Source organism: Lutra lutra, chromosome 2 (assembly GCF_902655055.1).
Source record: "Lutra lutra chromosome 2, mLutLut1.2, whole genome shotgun sequence".
Lineage (NCBI taxonomy): Eukaryota > Metazoa > Chordata > Mammalia > Carnivora > Mustelidae > Lutra > Lutra lutra.
In genome coordinates, this window is record NC_062279.1 from 142,169,435 (window position 1) to 142,190,339 (window position 20,905).

Genomic DNA, 20,905 nt, shown 5'->3' on the forward strand with positions numbered 1-20,905 from the left:
TTGCAGGGCAGAGTACCAGAGAAGAGAGGGCTACAGAGAGAAAAAGAGAGTTCTGGAGAGCCGCATGTTTCTCCTTGAATATTCACCTGGGTATTGATGAGCACACGTACTTTGGAAACTCGTGTATCAGGGAGAGAACCCAGGAAAAAGTGGTGGAACAATCTTCAGAGCTTGTACAGGACCCCAAACAGGTTGTGTTCTCACCATCCAGAATGGGAGAATCTTGTAACACACAGCGAAGTCACAAGGGTATTGCCTCAGTAGTGGGAAAGATTAAAGGTGCTCTGATCCTGGGGCATCTCTCTCTACCTGCCAGATAGGATGCTGCCTGATTCATGAATCACTTAATAAAGCCAATTAGATTTTTAAAAAAAATTAAAAAAAATTAAAAAAAAAAAAAAAAAAGCTTGGATCCCACCTCCCAAATCTTACAGGCAAGCCTTGAAAGGACCAGACTCTTCCTATAAGCTAAGTATGGCCCACAACAAAGCCCAGAAATATTTGAAGGAGTAAAACAACACCCATTACCTAACACAGTTAAATTCACAGTCAGAAATCACCAGGCATACAGAGACAGAAGCAAGCAAATACAGCCCATGATGAAGTTCAAAATAAATAAATAGAAACAGATTCAGAAATGACACGTGTAGTAGAATTATAAGATAGACATTAACACAGTAGTTATTGCTATATTTTGCATATTCAAGAAAATAGAGGAAAGCAGGAACATGTTAAGAAGAAACACAGAAAGTAAAGAAGCCCAAATGAACTTCTGGAGTTGCATACTACAGTGTCTGAGATGAAAAATACATTACGTGAGGCTTAGTAACAGATTGCAGTAACAGATTAACTGCATGAGTGAAGATTAATGAACTTGAGGAGATAGCAATAGAAGGTATCCAAAAAGAACCGTGAGTGTCAGTGAGCCTTAGACCCTGAAAGAGAGAGTGGGTATAGGGAATATGGAAAGATATTTGAAGGAATAATGGCTGGAAAATGTACAATTGTTGAAAACTGTGAACCCACAGATCCCAAGAAGCTCAGTAAGCCTCAGGCATGAGAAGGATAAAGAAAATACACTACAACACATCATCATTGTATTACTGAGAACAGTGGTTAAAGAAAAAATGCATACTTACTGAACAATGACAAAGGTAGCAAACTTCTCATGAGAAGCCATGCAAGCTAGAAAATGGAGAAAGAACAGCTTTAAAGTACAGAAAGGGAAAAGCATACTAGAATTCTAAACCACAGAAATATCTTTCAGAAGTGAAGATGAGATAAAAAATTTTCAGATTTTAAAAGCTGAAAGAATTCATGGCCAGTGGGTCTTCATCACAGGGTATGGTAAAGGAAGCTCTGAGCTTAGGAGAAATGACACCGGACTGCAGTCTGGGTTTATGTAGAGACAGGAAGGACACTGGAGATTGTAACTGTATGGGGAAAATACCTTTTTTCTTACTTTAAAATACAATTCTGTTTAAAGCAAAAACAATGGCGAGCCTGGCTGGCTCAGTCTATAGAGCATGCGACTCTTGATCTTGGTCATGAGTTCAGGCCCCACATTGGACGTAGAGGTTATGTAAAAATAAAATCTTCAAAAAAATTCTTAAAAAAACAAAAAGAAGCAAAACCAACAATGCATTATAGGGCTTATATGTAGAGGTAACATGTCTGACAAGAGTACCACCAAGGCCAGGAAAGGGAACGTAGGGCTCTTGTGTGCCCAGTCATAAAGCTTTACTTGATGGCTGATTGTGGTAGGTTAAAATGTACACTGTGACGGTATGGTACTGGCACAAAAACAGACATATAGATCAATGGAACAGTGTAAAGAACCAGAAATGGACCCTTAGCTCTATGGTCAACTAATCTTAGACAAAGCAAGAAAGAATGTCCAATGGAAAACAGTCTTTTCAACAAATAGTGTTGGGAAAATTGGACAGCCACATGCAGAAGAATGAAATTGGGCCAATTCCTTACCCCATACACAAAAATACACTTAAAATGGGTGAAAGACCTTAATGTGAGACAGGAACCTATCAGAATTCTTGAGGAGAACATAGGCAGCAATCTCTTCAACGTCAGCTGCAACAACTTCTTCCTAGACACATCGACAAAGGCATAGGAAACAAAGGCAAAATTAAACTGTTGGGAGTTCACCAAGATAAAAAGTTTTTTTTTTTTTTTAAAGATTTTATTGATTTGTTTGACAGAGAAAGACACAGCATGGGAGGGAACACAAGCAGAGGGAGTGGGAGAGGGAGAAGTAGACTTCTTGCTGAGCAGGGAGCCCATTGCGGGCTTGATCCCAGGACCCCGGGATTATGACCTGAGCTGAAGGCAGGCACTTAACCACTGAGCCACCCAGGTGCCCTAAGATAAAAAGCTTTTGCACAACGAAGGAAACAGTGGACAAAACCAAAGACAACCAACAGAATGGAAGAAGATACTTGCAAATGGCATATCAGATAAAGGGCTGGTATCCAGCATCTATAAAGAACTTATCAAACTCAACACCCAAGGAACAAATAATCCAATCAAGAAATGGGCAGAGGACATGAACAGACATTTCAGCAAAGAAGACATCCAGATAGCCAACAGACACATGAAAGAGTGTTCAACATCACTTGGCATCAAGGAAATACAAATCAAAACCACAATGAGATACCACCTCACACCAGTCAAAATGGCTAAAATTAACAAGTCAGAAAATGACAGATGTTGGCGCAGATGTGGAGAATTGGGAACCCTCCTACACTGTTGGTGGGAATGGAAGCTGATGCAGCCACTCTGGAAAACAGCATGGAGGTTCCTCAAAGAGTTGAAAATAGAGCTACCCTGTCACCCAGCAATTGCACTGCTGGGTATTTACCCCAAAGATACAAATGTAGTGATTCGAAGGGGCACGTGCATCCCAGTATTTATAGCAGTAATGTCCACAATAACCCAACTATGGAAAGAGCCCAGATGTCCATTGACAGATGAATGGATAAAGAAGGTCTGTCTAGGGGCACCTGGGTAGCTAGATTGTTTGGGTGACTGCCTTCAGCTCAGGTTGTGATCCTGGAGTCCTGGGATCAAGTCCCGAATCAGGCTCCCAGCTCCATGGGGAGTCTGCTTCTCCCTCTGACCCTCTCCCCTCTCATGCTTTCTGTCTCTCAAAAATCTATCTATATAGATAGATATATGCACCTACACACAGTGGAATATTTTGCAGCCATCAAAAATTGAAACCATGCCATTTGCAGTGACCGGATGGAACTAGAGGATATTATGCTAAGTGAAATAAGTCAATCAAAAGACAGTTCTCATATCTCACTGATACATGGAATTTAAGAAACAAGGCAGAGGATCATAGGGGAAGAGAGGACAAAATGAAACAAGATGAAACCAGAGAGGGAGACAAACCATAAGGGACTCTTAATCTCGGGAAACAAACTGAGGGTTGCTGGAGGGAAGGCAGGTGGAGGGATGAGGTGGCTGGGTGATGGACACTGGGGAGGGCATGTGTTACGGTGAGCACCGGGTGTTGTGTAAGACTGATGAATCACAGACCTTTACCCCTGAAACAAATAATACATTATATGTTAATAATTTTTTTAAAAATGTACACTGTGACACTGAAGCAAACAGTCCAAATGGAAAAGTGTAGGTCACAGTCCAACAAGATAAAATACAATTATAAAAAATACTCAATTTTTAAAAAGTAGAAAAAGAGGAATAGGAACAAAAACAAATGTGTCACCAGAAAAATAATTAGATGGTAAGTTTAATAAACTTAACCATATCTCATAATTATATTTGACATAAATGGTCTAAGCATCCCAATTTTTAAAAAATTTTATTTATTTATTTTGACAGAGAGAGATCATGAGTACACAGAGAGGCAGGCAGAGAGAAAGGGGAAGCAGGCTCCCCGCTGAGCAGAGAGCCCAGTGTGGGGCCCTATCCCAGGACCCTGACACCACGACCTGAGCTGAAAGCAGAGGCCTTAATCCACTGAGCCACCCAGGCGCCCCAACATCCCAATTTTAAAAGATCGTGAGATTGGGAAAAAATCAAGACCCAATGATATGATTTCTGCTATAACATGCTTAAACATAAAGATGCAGATAGGCTACAAATAAAGTGATACGGAAAGATATGCTTTGCTTATATAAGTGAGAGGAAATTTGGCTATGTAGTGAACAGAAAAACAGACACCAGAGCAAAGAATATTAGCGGGGCTAAAGAGAATACTTTCATGCCGATTTAGGGGTCAGTTTATCAAGAGAATATAACAGTCCTAAATGTCTTTGCACCTAATAACAAAGCTTCAAAATATGTGGACGAAAAACTGATAGGACTTCAGGGAAAAATAGACAAATACAAAATTATGGTTGGAGATTTTGAGACCTCTCAGAAATTGATAGAACAAGTAAACAGAAAATCACTGAGGCTATAGAAGACGAAGGAGACTGTTAGCCAACTTGGCCTGAGATTGGTTTATAGAACACTGCCCTACAATAGCAGTGTGCTTACGCATTCAAGTAAATGCCAAACATTTACCAAAATAGACCATATCCTGAGCCATGAAAAGTCTTGACTAAGAATTAAAATTGTACAAAGCAGCTTTTCTGACTACATGGAATTATATTAGAAATCACTAGCAGAAAACCATACACATGAGGAAACTGTACCACACGTGAAACAGCTCATGAACCAAAGAAGAAATCCAGAGGGTGGTTGGGAAGTATTTTGGACCTAATGAGAATGAAAACACAGCATCTCAGCGTTTGCAGACTGCTGCCAACGCGCCGTGTGGAGATACTCTAGCACTAACCACCTCTTTATGCAAGAGAAGGGCTGAATGACTGCTTCCACCATGAGAAGGAGCCAGTTATACCCAAAGTAACCCCCGAAAAGTAAATAATATCATAAAAACAAAAATCAACAAAACATTTTTTAAATATGGAAAATCCGTAAGACCAAAAGTTGATTTTTTTTTTTTCTTTAAAGTAGGCCCCACACCCAGTGTGGGGCCAGCACGGGGCTTGAACTCACAGCCCTGAGATCATGACCTGAGAGCCACCCAGGTGCCCCAACTTCTATACAGTTCTAGAAGCTGCGTAGTAATGGAGAGACACAGAACTCAGTCCAGTGGTCACCTGTGAGTGGGGGTAGGAAGAGACCGGGGTGAGGAGGAAGTGGGTACAGAGGGGCACAAGGAAACTTGGAGGGCAAGTTACTGTGGTTTTACAGGTGTGTGTGTGTATATATGTCAGGACTGTTCTGATTGCGTTCTTCAGATATGTTCAGCTTCTTGTACCTGGTCATACTTCAGTACACCTGTAAATCTTTTAAAAGAATCAGTGGTGTTTATATTTGTACCTCCCATTTAATCACAGATCGGAGAGTAACCACACGGTGAGGCACGGGTATTTGGTTAATTTGAATTTTAGTCACGTATGTTTCTTGTAGTACTCTGTACTTTCTTCGTCTGAAGAAGGTGTGGGGAGTAGAGGTTGCCACCCTTGAGAAGACCAGCTTCATACTTGGGCACACTGGTCAAGCGTTAAAGTTCTGACTTTGGTTCAGGATGTTGTCCGCCCTCTCTCCTTGGATCATCTGGTCTAGCTTCGAGCTTTGCATACCACCTGCGCTGGTGATCCCGAATCATACGTCCCGCTGGGACTTGTTCCTCGAGTGTCTCACTTGTGCAGAACAAGCCTACCACATTGCTTGGTTGTTTGATACAAACTTCGTGCATACAACATCTAAAGCAAAGCCTTGGTTCTTCCCACTGGCCCCACCTGTCTGGCTGTGTCTGGCACCCGTGCCCGCTGCCCGGGGAGGTTGGACCTGTCCTCATCACGTCCTTGGGTCCGTTGGCAGGAGAGCCCTGTGGCTGTGCCTGCAGCACTCCTGAGTCTTACCGCTCTGTTCCTGCATGGCCCTGCTTGTGCCTGGACCTGCCGGGAGCTGCCTTCCCTCTGCCAGAGTTCATTTTTGACATAGTCAAGTTTCTTTTTAAGATGCCAGCTGGCTCATACCTGCCCTTCCACGAACACTTAGGTCTCTCACCCTGGCTCCCAGCCCCGGTGAGCAGCCCCCGCTGCTCCGGCCTCCGGAGCAGTGCCCCCGGCTTCCGTTTTGGCCTTTAGCGAGCACACGGCTGTGGCCTCTGCTAGCAGTGCTCCTCTCCCAGATCTGCACACGGCTTCATCTGATTCTGTTTGGCCTTAGCTTCTGGGCCTCAGCTTCGCCTCATCCTTGTTGAAACGACGTCCTCATGGCTCTGTTCTGTACCCGCAGTGGATGGCGGGGCTTCTGTCTGAGTTTGCCTGTCTGATGTGTCTCTGGAGCCAGCAGGCCCTTTGGGCTATTCGCAGTTGCTTTTGTGATCTAACCTGTCAGGATGCCTGGCACAACATGTATTCCAAATGTTTATGGCAGAGGGCTTCATCATCTCGGAGCTCTTTCCTGCACTCGGTCTGAGAAAGGCTTGTTTCTGCCTTTCCTCTTTCTCTTGTCCCCAACATCTGCTTCCTTAGCAGTCTTGTCCACTCTCCCTGATCACCTGTTCCTATCTTGTCTCTTCCCCACATATAGCCTCATTGCCCTGGTAGCACTTCTCCCTGCCCCTCTCTGGCCTCCTGCCCCAGGACCTTTCTGCTTGCTCTCAGGAGTATCCCTCTCCTGGGTACCTGTGTGGCTTCCACCAGCCCCAGACATCAGGTGTATCCTTGAGGAAGTTCTCACTAAATGGGCTATCCTAAATGGGAAGGCATTGTTCCCAACCCTAGACACTGCTGCCTGCTCTATATATTTTGCCTTCTGAGTGACCACTGTCTAATGTTTGGTATTTTTACCTTATCTGTCTTTTATTTGTAGTCTTTGTCTTTGACAGTGATATTAGTTCCCTGTGGGCAAGTAACTTTTAGTTATTGCTGTGTCCCCAGTACCTGGACGAGTGCCTTGGCACATGGTATCTCCCAGTAAATACTGGACAGACAGGCTGACCATTGGGTAGATGGACAGATGATCTGGGGTTGAACTGGTTACCTCAGGTCAGGTGTGGCTCTTCTGATCTCTGGCTGGGTGACTTCATAGCCTTAAAGCCCAGCAGCTCCTTCTCTGAGTAAAAAGGTGGCCTAGAAAGATCTGAAGGCTGTGGCTATTCTATTGATGATGGGGCTTTTTTTTTCCCTAGGCTGAGGGACAAGAGATGGTTTTACATAGGGTTGATTTTGGAAATCAACATAGAGTAAATCAATTTGTAAATCAATTATATAGGGTGATTTTGGAAATTGTCTAATTTCTGCATCTTGGATCTGGACAGAAAAAGACCTCCCCTCTCATGGTATGCCGTGGTTGGAGGGGTAGTCTGGAGCTTTCTAGAATACTACTTATTGGGATATAGTACTCGGTTCCCTTGCCTCACAGCCCAGACATTCGAGTGGCTTCTGAGCTGGGTTTGGTTAAATCCATGGAAGCTGCAGATGTGACAGGTGTAAGCAGTTTTGGTCCTTGGATTATAAAACCAGGTAAAAACATATGTGTAAGTCTTAGTGATGCCTTTTTTTGCTCTTTTAGTTAACTCGTTCATTCATTTATTCATTCAGCCCCACTGTGTAATCACCTGACTGCCTGCCAGCCATCCTGGGCTTTAGAGACGGAGCCTGTGGCTTTTGAGAGTACTCACTCGGCTGTGGAGCTGGTCATGGAAGGGCACACTTGAAGTCCAGCTAACCAGCACAGCAAAAGACCTGTGTGACCCTTGGTGCAGGAAAACAGGGAGAGAGCTGTGGGTCAAGGAAACAGCTGGGCTGCTGGCTGGGCAGGGTTGGGTAAGGTATTAGGGGAGCCTTTGGGTGGAACTGGAGACTTTAGAAAATACTTTGAGGTTCTAGCCTGAATAACCTTGGCATTGGTCCTGGTCCCCCTTTGCACCCCCTGTGTCCCGTGGCTGGGAATGGCAACAGAGGCCTGGGGGAGTTCTCTTACCTTGATCCCAACCTATGCTCTGGCTTGGAACCTTGGCAGAGTTGTGCCTGCCTCTGGAAGGCCATGCCTGGCTTCCTGCTCACCTGCTGCCCAGGTGAACCTCTCTTCAGGATTTGCAGGGCGGTTCCTCTGTGCAAATGATCCATCTTGGGCTCACACTGATTTTGATTAAAGTCTTGGCCCCTGCTTGCTGACCTTGTGACTCCGAGCCTGTTTTAAATCTGTGAGACTTGTTTGTGTGTTTTTAAGGCTAGTTTTCCTTTTCTGATAGGGTGATTGATAATCTTTTGAAGAGAATCTAGGGTAATGATCTTGCCTCTTACCTATATGAAAAAGCAGACATTGAAATTGGGTAGCTGGAGATGAAGTGAGCAGAGCTGTTGCTGAGCTAGCAGGGAGGCCGGGTCTTGGATGTGTGGTGCTGCTGGACTGCTGATATTTAGCTTCCTTCTGGAACTGGAACACCACCTCTGACATGGTTGGGATTTGCACACATACACTTAAGCCAGAATACCTGCCTTGGGTGTGAGCCCTCGTGTGCACACACCTTTGGAATAGTGGCTTTAAACTCTGCCAAGAGTCCTGGTGTCATGTGAAGACAGAGATGGATCCTTCTCAGGGTGGAGGGAGAGTAATACAGATGTTTGGGCGAAGGGGCTAATTGGACAGTTTTGTAACTCTTACTAAGATGTTTTTTATGGTCTTTTTCTTCAAAGTTTTATGAGTTTTTAGTTTACTGGATATAATTTTATTTAACAAATTCCCTATTGTTAAAAAAAAAACAAAAAAAAACCAAATTCCCTATTGTTTATGTAAACATACATGTACATAGTAGGTTTAAAACTGTATTGTGGGACGCCTGGGTGGCTCAGTTGGTTAAGCAGCTGCCTTCGGCTCAGGTCATGATCCCGGCGTCCTGGGATCGAGTCCCACATCGGGCTCCTTGCTTGGCGGGGAGCCTGCTTCTCCCTCTGCCTCTGCCTGCCATTCTCTCTGCCTGTGCTCGCTCGCTCTCCTCTCTCTCTGACAAATAAATAAAATAAAATCTTTAAAAAAATAAATAAATAAAACTGTATTGTATTTTTAAGTGTGATCTTGGCTTTGTGGATCATGTTTTGAAAATAGAAACTTTTTTTTTTTCTATTCCAGACTCCTTTTAATTTTGGCATGAATCATAGAACACCACCGTATCCTGCCGGGGATTATTGTCTTCTGTGCAGAAGTGAGCGGAAGGACTCTTCATTCTTAGAGAGTGGAATTAAGACTGCGAGCAAATTGGCCCTCTCCATGGCTCCCAAGGGCAACAGCGTGCTGCACCTGCCCCTGTGGGTGTGCCCGGACTGCCGGCGGACTGTGGAGAAGGAGGAGCGGCACAGCGGCCTTGACCAGCCGTCGGTGAGTGCCCAGCCCAGTGTGCATGGGCTTGTTGGCTTTCTTACCCTGTGAATTACAGAGCTCAGTGGACAGTGAAATAAATAATCGGGGTTAACATTCTGGAAGGAAACCCCTCTTACTCCATCTTCTGGTCCCTTGCTCTACCCTCTGGGGTTTTCCTCGTCTTCTGTCTATACCTGTGGGAAGTAGGAGGGGACCTGCCCTCCTTGGTCTCACAACTTGGTCAACAAGCTTAGGGGGCCCAAAGGATGTGTTTTGGCTTTTTTTCATCTGGCCTCAAGATGTCTTTGGCAATGCACTTAGTTGGAAAAAGCTCAGAAGCTGTTACAGTGTTTGGTTCTGGTCCGTCCCATTTGCTGATAACTCACCTGAAATTTTTTCTGGACACGGTTCTCAAGTCTGGATTTCCCCACCCTGTTTTTTCTTGATTTCTTGCCTCAGCTGAATGGAGTCATTCTTGAGGTGTTCAGGCTTATATGGGAAGGCCATAGCCTTAGTCTTCTCTTTGGCCCAGACGTGTGTTTCGGGCTATGTGCCTGAAAGGGCTTTGAGTCTGCTCTTTTGGTTCTCGAAGGGCTTGGCTTTTGCAAGCATGTGAGACCCCACATTCTAGGGCTTTTCTCTTCCTTTTATTTCTGCCTGTGGGCAGCTGTTTTCTGAGCTCTTCTAACATGTCCCTGCACGTCGCCGCCAATACCAGCGCCCGCTGGCAGCACACACTCTCGTGTCCGGGGCCTGCTGTCCAGGTCCGTGTGGTGCCCGGGCCACTCCCTTGGCGCTGCTGCACGCTGTGAGTCGACCTCGTCTCCGGTCTCCCCAGCCTCCCTCCTGCCAGCTGCTTCGCCGGGGACCTCTGATCTAGGGCTTCCTAGAAGGCAGTGCCCAACCATGAGTCCGCGCTGGGATGTGAACAGCTAAACCTCGAGACTGCATCGTTTATCGGGATAAAAATGTACTTCTCACCCCACCTCCCCCGGTGTGCCCCCTTCCCCTGCGTATTCTCCTCAGCACAGTCAACTTCTTCATTTTGCTCGTGCCCTTCACTGGCCTAGACACCCCACAAGGGCAGCGGGTTTTGTGTGTTTTCTAGCCAGGAGCCATGCCCAGCCCAGCCTGTTCTAGGAAGCGTGGTCTCTGAGTGAACGAACAAGCATGGAAGGGAAGAAACCTCAGAGCCCCTCAGCAGGGTTAAGAAGATGGCGTCATCAGTCTCAGTGGTTCTCCCTCGGGTCTTCTTGCCTTTACTGCTGTATTGTTTTACTTAGTTTCCTTTCCGGGGCCTCCGAAAGCATGACCTTAGCTGGGCTTTTCCTGGAGGGCGGTGGTGCAGCAGTGCTGGCCAGTGTGCGTGTGCCTGCCCCACTGCCGGGCTTGTCTCCTCCGTGCGTCCCTGCTGCGCCCTTGTAGCCTGGCCAGCGTAGGCAGGAAGGGCGGCCAGTGGAAACAGCTATGATCTGCTGGAAGTTGTCCTGGATACCGCCTTGTCAGACAAGGCTTTCTCTCACCAAAAAAGTGACTCTGGGTGCCCTTGTTTGCAGACTTAGACCTTCTGCTACTTTTGTAAAGTTGGTGCCTTTGGTCAAGTTGGCTAAAATTGGTGGCCTTTTTAAAAAAATTGAGATATAATTTATATCTAGTAAAATTCTTTTTAAGTGTGTATATATAGTTCAGTGAGTTCTGACAAATTTTATAGTTGTGTAACCACCACTACTTCAGTTACGATGTAGAATATTTTCATCACCCCAGAAGTTCCCCTGGTCACGTTGGTAACACCCCCACCCCGCCCCCGCCTGGCTGGTAACCACTGAATTGATTCTGTCCCGTGGTTTTGCTTTCTCTCAGTGTCACATAGATGCCTTCAGGCGGGTGTGATGCTTTTGGGAGCTGTGAGCCATGCTTCGGTCGCTTGTTGTCTCCGTGGCTGGATCAGTTGTAGAGATGCACCCACTTTGTTGATCCATTCGCCGCAGAAAGGTGTTTGCGCTGTTTACAGATTCGGGTTTTGCATGAAGCTGTGTGAAGCTTGTACAGGTCCTTCTCTGCACATTCTTTCTACATGTTGCGGGTGATGTGCTTTTGTTGGTCAAGGACTTTTCGTCTGTGCTCATGAAGGATATTTGCCTGCCGTCGTCTTGTCTTTACTGTCCTTCAGGGCCTCCTGAGAGGAGTTGAGATGTACTCCTGCTTCCTCTCTTTTTTGGAAGAGTTTGTGCAGAATTGTCATTAGTCCTTCCTAACGCGTTGCTGGTTCTTGGTTTCTGTTTTTCCCAGACAGTGGAAGGCCGAGCCGTGCATGGAAGAGACCATGGGGGGGCGGGGTCCTGGTTATTCAGCCGTCATCCCCACCTTGCACCTGGGGGGCCAGCTCACTTTGGCCACACTGGAGCTGGCCTGGCTTTGCTCTTGTTACCACACATGCTTGCTTCTCTGGTGGCATGTGCTGTGCCCTACTGCTTATGTGGGCCGGGAAGGGGTCGCCCTGCACATGCTGGCCCCCTTCGTGTGGCGCTGGGCCTCCCACCGTGGTGTTTTCCCCGCCCGGCCCCCCGCCCCATTCAGCCCAAACCTGGGACAGCCTGGTGCCTGGGACATCAGGTACAGCTCTCCCAGTGACCGCCCCCCCAAAACCCCAGGCCTGATGTAAGCCAGAGTCTGCCAGTATCTCTAGGGGTCTTGGGTGGGACACACCCCCTCCGCCTCCCCAGGGTGGCTGACCTGTGGCTTTTTTTTTTTTTTTTTGAAGATTTTTTATTTTATTTTATTTATTTCTTTGACAGAGAGATCACAAGTAGGTAGAGAGGCAGACAGAGAGAGAGGGGAAAGCAGGCTCCCCACTGCGCAGAGAGCCCGATGCGGGTCGATCCCAGGACCCCGAGATCATGAACTGAGCCGAAGGCAGAGGCTTTAACCCACTGAGCCACCCACGCACCCCTGACCTGTGGCTTTCTGCCATGGGGGATAGCTTGGTTCCCTCCTGAAGTGGATCAGGCCTATGCCTCAGCAGGGAGGGCATCTGCTGCCCCCACAGCAAGAGTCTTCCTCCCAGAGAGGGGTGGGGCCCAGCAAGGTTGCAGTGGCCACACTCAGCCTTTAAGGGCTCTTGACAAGCGTTGTCATTCTCTGACGCACCTCAGAGGCTGCGTTCTGTTGTCTGCTGAAGGTGAAGTGGCCCGTGTGTCCCCTTGTCGTCAGAGGGGCTCTGTGCGCTTGTCTGGCTCTCGTGGTCACCTTGAGCTCTCTGGTCGGCCCGGCGTTGGGAGTTTCTTATTGTCAGGGTGGGAGCTCCGAGTTACAAAGTGGGAGTGGAACGGAACTGCTCTTTTCTAGGTAAGCAGGCAGTTACCACAGGTTGTGGTAGATTATCAGTGAGACTTTGCCCAGTGCCCTACCTTTACAGTGCCACACTGCGGACTTCCTCCACTCCCAGACCTTGACATCCGGGCCTCTGTCTTCCTTCAGACACACCCCGTTCACACTGGCAGGGCCTTCTGACTGCACTCTTGTCCTAGAACAGCCAGAGGTCCAGGACTCCGTCCCCATCCCTTGCTTGCAAAGCCCTGGGATTCCTTTGCCTGGGACCTGGCTCAACACTGCCCCTCCCTCCAGTGGGTGGTGTGTTGCTGGGGACACCACAGGCCTAGGCTCCTCAGTGCACGCTGACATTGTGGTTCCTGGTTGTGGGTGGGCATTTGGCGTGTTGCTCTGGCTTCAGACCTGACTGCAAAAGAGCGCAAACCTTCCCTTCTCCTTTCTTTCCAAACCCCACACACCCTCTTTGCTGTGCACAACTCAGGGGCTGCTAACCTTCACACTCCAGGGCAGGGGTTGAAGCGGACATTCAGACCCTGGCTACCCCTACTTACCCCAGTCTCTGCTACCGCTGCAACCGGGGGAGGGGCCTCTCCCTTCTCATCTTCTCTGGGGCTTCACTGCTCAGGTTAGTCTTTTCTTCTTATGCACCACAAATCATGCCCAGGAGTGCGCATATGCTCTAGAATTGTCCATTCTTCAGATACCCACCTCTGATCTCAAGGTCCCTCCCAGCTGTCACCATCTCTCCCACTCCTGTCGTTTGTTTCTCTGGGGAAACAAACTCCTGATTTGGTTTCTTTCGTGGATAAGAGGTTTTCCAGTTAGTTTTGGTGAATTATATTCTGAGAAATTGTTAAGAGTTCCTGGTATAAAATTGTGTGGAGGCCCTGTCTTCACTTCTTATCATACTGTATATACAAATCTTTATCCCTTGTATTTGTGCTTTCTCTTTTTGTGAACTGGTCTTGCTAGAAGTCTGTCAGTTTTGTCTTTTCAAAGAAAGGACAAATCTTAAGTTTAGTTAAATTTTTTTTAACTTTTTTTTTTTAACTTAAATCTCTCTCCTTTCTGTTTCATTAATTGCTGCTGTTGTATGTGGTGTAGACATGATTAGGCAGTGCTGGGCATGTGTGGTAAGGAAGTGTTCAGCAGCAGAGCTGAAAGCTGAGCAGAGCGGTCCCTCTCTGACTTGTCTTCTACTTGTCCTCTATCTTCCTGAGGCTTCCAGTGTTGGCAGATTCTTGTCCGTTCCTCCAAAAATGTTCTGTTCTGTTTTTTGTGTATTGGAAGGTGGTGATGGCACACACCACAATATCCTGCATTGTAGACATCTGTCAGTAAGTGAACACCTGGGGTCCTCTCACTTTCTTATCCTTTGAAGAGAGGAGTGTGGATGCCATGGCAAGGTGGGGTGCATGTTGGTGAGGGGCTGCTGTCCATTTCTAAGCCTCTCTGAGGGCTGTTCACAGGTGTCTGGGGCACCTGCTCTGGGGGACCAACTGCTTCGGGGAATTGCATTCCTTGCTGATCTCACCTGGAGACCTTGTGGGAGGGAACCTGCTTGGGGGCAGGCAGGGAGACAGCCCTGTCCCACTTTCCGGCTTCCAGGCAAAAAGCCCCTGGGCCATCACCACACAGTTCCTGCTGGTTGTGACCACAAATCTGTTTTGTTTTTTTTTCCTTCTTCTTCTTCTTTTTCTAAAGATTTTATTTATTTATTTGAGAGAGAGAGAGAGCGGGATCACAACTAGGCAGAGAGGCAGGCGTGGGGGGTGTGTGGTGGAGGGAAGCAGGCTCCCCGTCGAGCAGAGTCCAATGTCCAGTGTGGTGCTGGATCTCAGGACCCAGATCCTGACCTGAGCTGAAGGCAGACACCCAAACGACCTGAGTCACCCAGGTGCCTGGTTTTTCTTTTTGCTCTGTGGTTACTTTTCTGCCTTCCTGAGTTCTCACCCATCCGTGTTTATTACTCTGTTCTGCTCTGATATCTGCTGGAAATCTCCCATTGTACTAGATTTTGAAATGTTAGTGGCTCAGTTTTAAGTGTTATCCAATTTTCATTATGTCTGTTTTCAACCATGAATTGCTTAGAAGTATTTGTAAATACACAAACAGATCTTTGGGGTTACTGTTAATCATTGACTTTTAATTTAATGCTGTTGGATGTCATGATCTCTATTATAATGATTCCTTTCCAGTTAGTTATACATGGTTATACATGGTTAAGTTTTTCTGAATTTCCATGTGTCCTTGGAAATGTGTTCCCAGGATTTAGAGGACTCTTGTGTTCTTCCATTAGTTCAACCCCTTGTTAATTGTGCTCTTAATTCCTTCTGTGTTTTTACTAGTTTTTCAGCATGCTTAATGTGTCCGTTTCTGAGTAAGCAGTTTAGCTCTCCTACTCTGCATGTATATTTGTCCTTTTTTCCTTATAAATATTTTCATTTTTACTCTACATTTTAAAGCTGTGCTGGTGAATACATGTTAAAATGACTCAGTCTTGGTGTATTGTTCCTTTATTGTAGTGAAGCCTTGTGTGGTTTCTCCAGAAGGACTGTTTTGTTCACTGTTTGTGGGGCTCTGTGAGCTCCCTCCTTCTCTTCCTCTCCTTTCATGTACTATTATTTTTGGTCTCTTGGTGTTGGTGTGTTTTATGTGGTTTTATGCACTCGGCAGAAAGGTTGACATAATTGGTCACTTTTGAGAGTCTGTTTCCCAGTGGTGAAATGACTCTGTCACAGCAATTAGGGCTGACCTGTTGGGGTCATCACACAGGCATCACCCTTAGCTCAGATCTCCTCTTCTGCCACTCCCAGCTCTGCCCTTCTCCATGGAGTCGACACCCTCCTGATGTTCTTTCCAAGCCATGCTCCTAAACACTCTTGTCTAGTTTCCTGATGTTTGGAACTTCATAAAAATAGTGTACAGTGTGCATTATTTTGTGCCTGATTTATTTTGTTCAACATTATATTTGAGATTCATGAATGTTTTAGTTTTTTTCATTTTCATCACTATATACACTCTGCCTCTTTGAATATACTACATTTTGGTTGCTTCCAAATTTCACTGTTAATGAATGATGCTCTCGGAACACATGTTCACACATTCTGTTGTATGTACATGTGGGAAAGGAATCATTGAGTCATAGAGAACTTATATAATTAACTGATTACAAGTGAAGATCAATAGCATATTTTTAAATGAAAACTATTTTTCAAAAACAATAATTTCGTGAGTAGGGTAGCATTGTTTTATAAATCTTAGTGTTTGGATGATAGAAGACAGCTAGACTCTCGTATCTGCTTCTGTGTTCAGCTGTTGTTATAGATTATTTTGATTGAAGTATATGAAGCAAGTAGTATGATAGCTTTTTCAGATATTTGTGGATATTCCTTTTTTTTTTTTTTTTTAAAGATTTTATTTATTATTTATTTGACAGAGATCACAAGTAGACAGAGAGGCAGGCAGGTGGGGAGAGAGAGAGAGAGAGGGAAGCAGGCTCCCCGTCGAGCAGAGAGCCCGATGCGGGACTCGATCCCAGAACCCTGAGATCATGACCTGAGCTGAAGGCAGCGGCCCAACCCACTGAGCCACCCAGGCGCCCTGGATATTCCTTTTTGATACTGCTCCAAACCATGACAAGTAATGGTTTCTTTCTTTTTTTTTTTTTTTTTTAATTTTTTTTTTTAAAGATTTTATTTATTTATTTGACAGAGAGAAATCACAAGTAAGCAGAGAGGCAGGCAGAGAGAGAGGAGGAAGCAGGCTCCCCGCTGAGCAGAAAGCCCAATGTGGGGCTTGAACCCAGGACCTGGGATCATGACCCGAGCCAAAGGCAGCGGCTTAACCCACTGAGCCACCCAGGCGCCCCCCCCCCCTTTCTTTTTAAAGATTTTTATTTATTTATTTGACAGAGAGAGAGAGAGATCACAAGTAGGCAGAGAGGCAGGCAGAGAGAGGAGGAAGCAGGCTCACCGCCAAGCAGAGAGCCCGATGCGGGGCTCGATCCCAGGACCCTGAGATCATGACCTGAGCTGAAGGCAGAGGCTTAATCCACTGAGCCACCCAGGCGCCCCAAGTAATGGTTTCTTTTTTTTTTTTTTTTTTTTTAAGATTTATTTATTTATTTATTTGACAGAGAGAGATCACAAGTAGACGGAGAGGCAGGCAGAGAGAGAGAGAGAGGGAAGCAGGCTTCCTGCTGAGCAGAGAGCCCGATGTGGGACTCGATCCCAGGACCCTGAGATCATGACCTGAGCCGAAGGCAGCGGCTTAACCCACTGAGCCACCCAGGCGCCCCCCAAGTAATGGTTTCTTAATGGTTAGTTGCAATGTAGAGTATGAAACGGTATCAATGAATTTTTCCTGTGTGGTTAAAATACTTTCTTTCTTGCATTCTGAATGAATATCTCTTACACATTGATGATTTTGTAACAGCATGCATTTGTAAAATAATGGTTTACTGAGTTAGGCAGATCTTCCTGATACTGATAACCTTTCATTATACAGTATAAAAAAATTATATTTGTGGGGTGAATTGGTGACTCAGTTGGTTAAGCTTCTGACTCTTCGTTTCAGCTCAGGTCATGATCTCAGGGTTTTGGGATCGAGCCCCAGGTCAGGGTCTGTGCTCAGTGAGGAGTCTACTTGGGCTTCTCCCTCTCCCTCTTCCTCTGCCCTCCCCCTGCTTGTGTTTGCTCTCTTTCTCTCTCTAAAATAAATAAATAAAATCTTTATTTATTTGTCAGAGAGGGCACAAGCAGGGGGAGCAGCAGGCAGAGGGAGAAGCATACTCCCTGCTGAGCAGGGAGGCCAATGTGGTACTTGATCCCAGGACCCTGGGACCATGACCTGAGCTGAAGGCAGACACTTAACTGGCTGAACCACCCAGGCGTCCCAATAAATAAAATCTTAAAAGAAATGTATTTCTGTTATCACCACTAGTCTCAACAGAAAAGTCTTAAAATGGAGAGGCTTTGGAGCCCACAGTGATGGATTCATGATTTCCATCCAACCTTCTGATTTTTTGCCTGAAAGCTCGGATTTTGATTGGCCACAGGTATTGTCAACTGTTTTCCTTGAAGTGCCAGGTTCATTTTATTCATTTTTTAGAAAATGTCCACTATCCAAGTCTGAACACCCGTGGTTTGGTCTGTCAGGCATTCCAGATGTGTCGTGGTGGCAGTGGCCCCTTCCACTCACAGTGCACACTGCTTTTACTGAGAACATTGCTGGAATCTTCATGCGTGCTCCCTTCTTCATCACATAGAATATTTAAAAGGTGTGTGCTTGAGGGTTCAGATTTAATACAATTAATAATTTTAACGTATCCAGGACATTCTTTAGTGGAACTTGGCTTTTTTAAACTAAGTGTGTGGAAGTGAAGGACAGTGGCTACTAGCACACTTCATTGTGCAACTTTCATTCTTGCCCAGATGCGGGTGGCTAACCCCGCCATTGCTTTTGCACCATCACTGCAAATTTCAACACCGGAAAAAGGCAAATATCTAGATATTAATGTGAAAATAATTTTGGCTAGTGGACTTGCTGAAAGGGTGTCTGGGACTGTCATGGGACCACAGACCATGCTTGGAGAACCACTGTCCTTTGGAATAGAGTGGCCCTCCATCTGTGATTCCCCCTTCCAGCATCTCAGTTCTGTCATTGGCGTGTCCCAGAAACAGGTGATCCTCCTCCTGACGTGTGGACACAAGGTCAGCAGTAGCCTGATGTGAGGTCACAATACCCATGTCACTCAACCTCCTTCATCTCCTAAATGGGCACTTTATCATCTCACATCATTGCAAGAAGGGGACAGTAAGACAGTTTGAGAGATAGACCACATTCATACAACTTTTTTTACAGTGTATTGTGACACTTGTTCTAGTTTATTATTATATATGAATATTATTATAACTATTTGTTAATCTAATGCTGTGTCTGATTTGTAGATTAAACTTTATCGTAGGTATAGGAAAAAACATGGTATAGATAGGGTATAGTATATTCATGGATTTAGGCATCCACTGGGTCATGTAACATATCCCTTGCTGATAAAGGGGGATGACTGACTGTATTTGTCTTTTTCCTACAGATGTATGGAACTTCTTTATGTGCACTGAACATGACCCCTTTGCTGCTTTTATGCATTGCAGATGCCAGCTACTGCTTTTTTTTGCTTCCCTTTTCACTGTTTATAGTGTCTTTTGATGAAAACAAATTCATTTTGTTAAGAGATTTATTTGAGAGAGAGCAAGTGAGCAGGCAGGGAGGGCAGGGAAGGAGGTAAAGAGTCTCAGGCCCCACACTGAGCGTGGAGCCCAGCATGGGGCTCAGTCTCACGACCCCAAGATCATGAGCTTACCCCAAAGCAAGAATTGGAAACTTAACTGACTGCACCATCCAGGAGCCCTGAACACAAATTCCTGTTTAATCTAGTCAGATTTCTCACATTTTTCCTCAGTAGTTGCCACTTTTTTTAGTTCTGTTTATTAATAGTTTTTCCAATCACGACATCATAAACATATTTTTCTTCTTAATACTGCCCAAAGAAATATGTGAATGACAAATGAAAGCCATATGCGAATAATTTTAATATTTTAGTAGCCACGTATCAAAAACTAAAATAAAAGAGGTGATATGACCATCTGTTTTTTCCCTCAGTGTATCCAAACTATCATTTCAACCTGTACTCAGTATAAAAAATGTTAATGTCATTTTGTTTCGTGCTAAATACTCAGAGTCCTTTGTATGTTTTTACATGTACAGCATGCATTGCTTAGGATGCTCGCATCTCACAGCTCAGTAGCCTCAGATGACACAGTAAACAGCACAGGCCTCTACTTCTGTTGTTGGGCCTTTCATGTTTAGACCTGCACCCCTCCTTGAATTGGAATTATTTTTATATGGTGTGAGGTAAAGGTCAAATTAAATTTATTTCCGTGTGGAAATCAGTTACCTAGCAGCATTTATTGAAATGACTGTTGCCCCCTCCTCCTCCTTGCCCCCACTTTTCAACACCACCTTTGTTATAAATGAAGTTTCTGTATATGTGTGGATGTATTTCTGGGTTCTGGGTTCTGTTCCACGGCTTTGTTTGTCCTTGTGCCAACAGCATGTTGTCTTAATTACTGTAGTTTTGTAATAAATCTCATTTTCAGAGAAAAAGTGCTGTTACTTTGTACTCTTCAAACATATCTTATTCTTCATTCTTCGCATTTCTGTAAAACTGAAAATTATCTTGTCAGTTTATTTATTTATTTATTTATTTAAATATTATATTTATTTATTTATTTGACAGAGATCACAGAGAGAGAGGAGGAAACAGGCTCCCTGTTGAGCAGAGAGCCTGGTGTGGGGCTGGATCCCAGGATCCTGGGATCATGACCTGAGCTGAAGGCAGAGGCTTATTTAACACACTGAGCCACCAGGCGTCCCATCTTGTCAATGTATACACACACACAAAGACACAGAATCCCAAAATAGAAAAATAACCTTGTTGGGGTTTGACTGGGATTACATGGAGTCTACAAATCAATAGGAGGGGAATTAAGTTCTTTCTAATATTCCTTATAATCTAATAATCCTGGGCTACCTGGGAGGCTCGGTCGGTTGAGTGTCTGACTCTTGGTTTTGACTGAGGTCATAATCTCATGGGTCTTGGGATCGAGCCCCACATTTGGCTCCGGGCCCAGCAGCGAGTCTGCTTGGAGATTTTCTCTCTCTCTCTCTCTCAAATACATAAATCTTTTTTTTTTTTTTAAGATTTTATTTATTTATTTGACAGAGAGAGATCACAGTAGACAGAGGCAGGTAGAGAGAGAGAGAGAGGGAAGCAGGCTCCCTGCTGAGCAGAGAGCCCCATGCAGGACTCGATCCCAGAACCCTGAGATCATGACCTGAGCTGAAGGCAGCGGCTTAGCCCGCTGAGCCACCCAGGCGCCCCATACATAAATCTTTTTAAACAAAAATCTAATAATCCCCATTGAGTATGGAATCTTTTTCTATTTGTATGTGTTTTATATTTTTTCAGTATCATTACACTGCCCTTTTAAAAAGGGTGGAGGTTGCCAGGGTGATGTGGTCATTTAAGCGTCTGACTCTTGGTTCTGGCTCAGGTCATGACCTTGGGGTCATGGGATTGAGCCCCACGTTGGTCTCTGCACTCAGTGCAGAGTCTGCTTGAGATTTTTTTTTTCTCCCTCTGCCC

The 20,905-nt window shown here is 45.3% G+C and overlaps 1 protein-coding gene across 1 annotated transcript in view; it reads left to right on the forward strand.

The window, feature by feature from the left end:
- FAM193A (family with sequence similarity 193 member A) overlaps window positions 1-20,905 on the forward strand; it is a 163,925-nt gene that overhangs the window by 55,799 nt on the left and 87,221 nt on the right. The window contains 1 exon segment of the mRNA XM_047718668.1: window positions 9,139-9,384. Coding sequence (XP_047574624.1) covers window positions 9,139-9,384 — 246 coding nt within the window.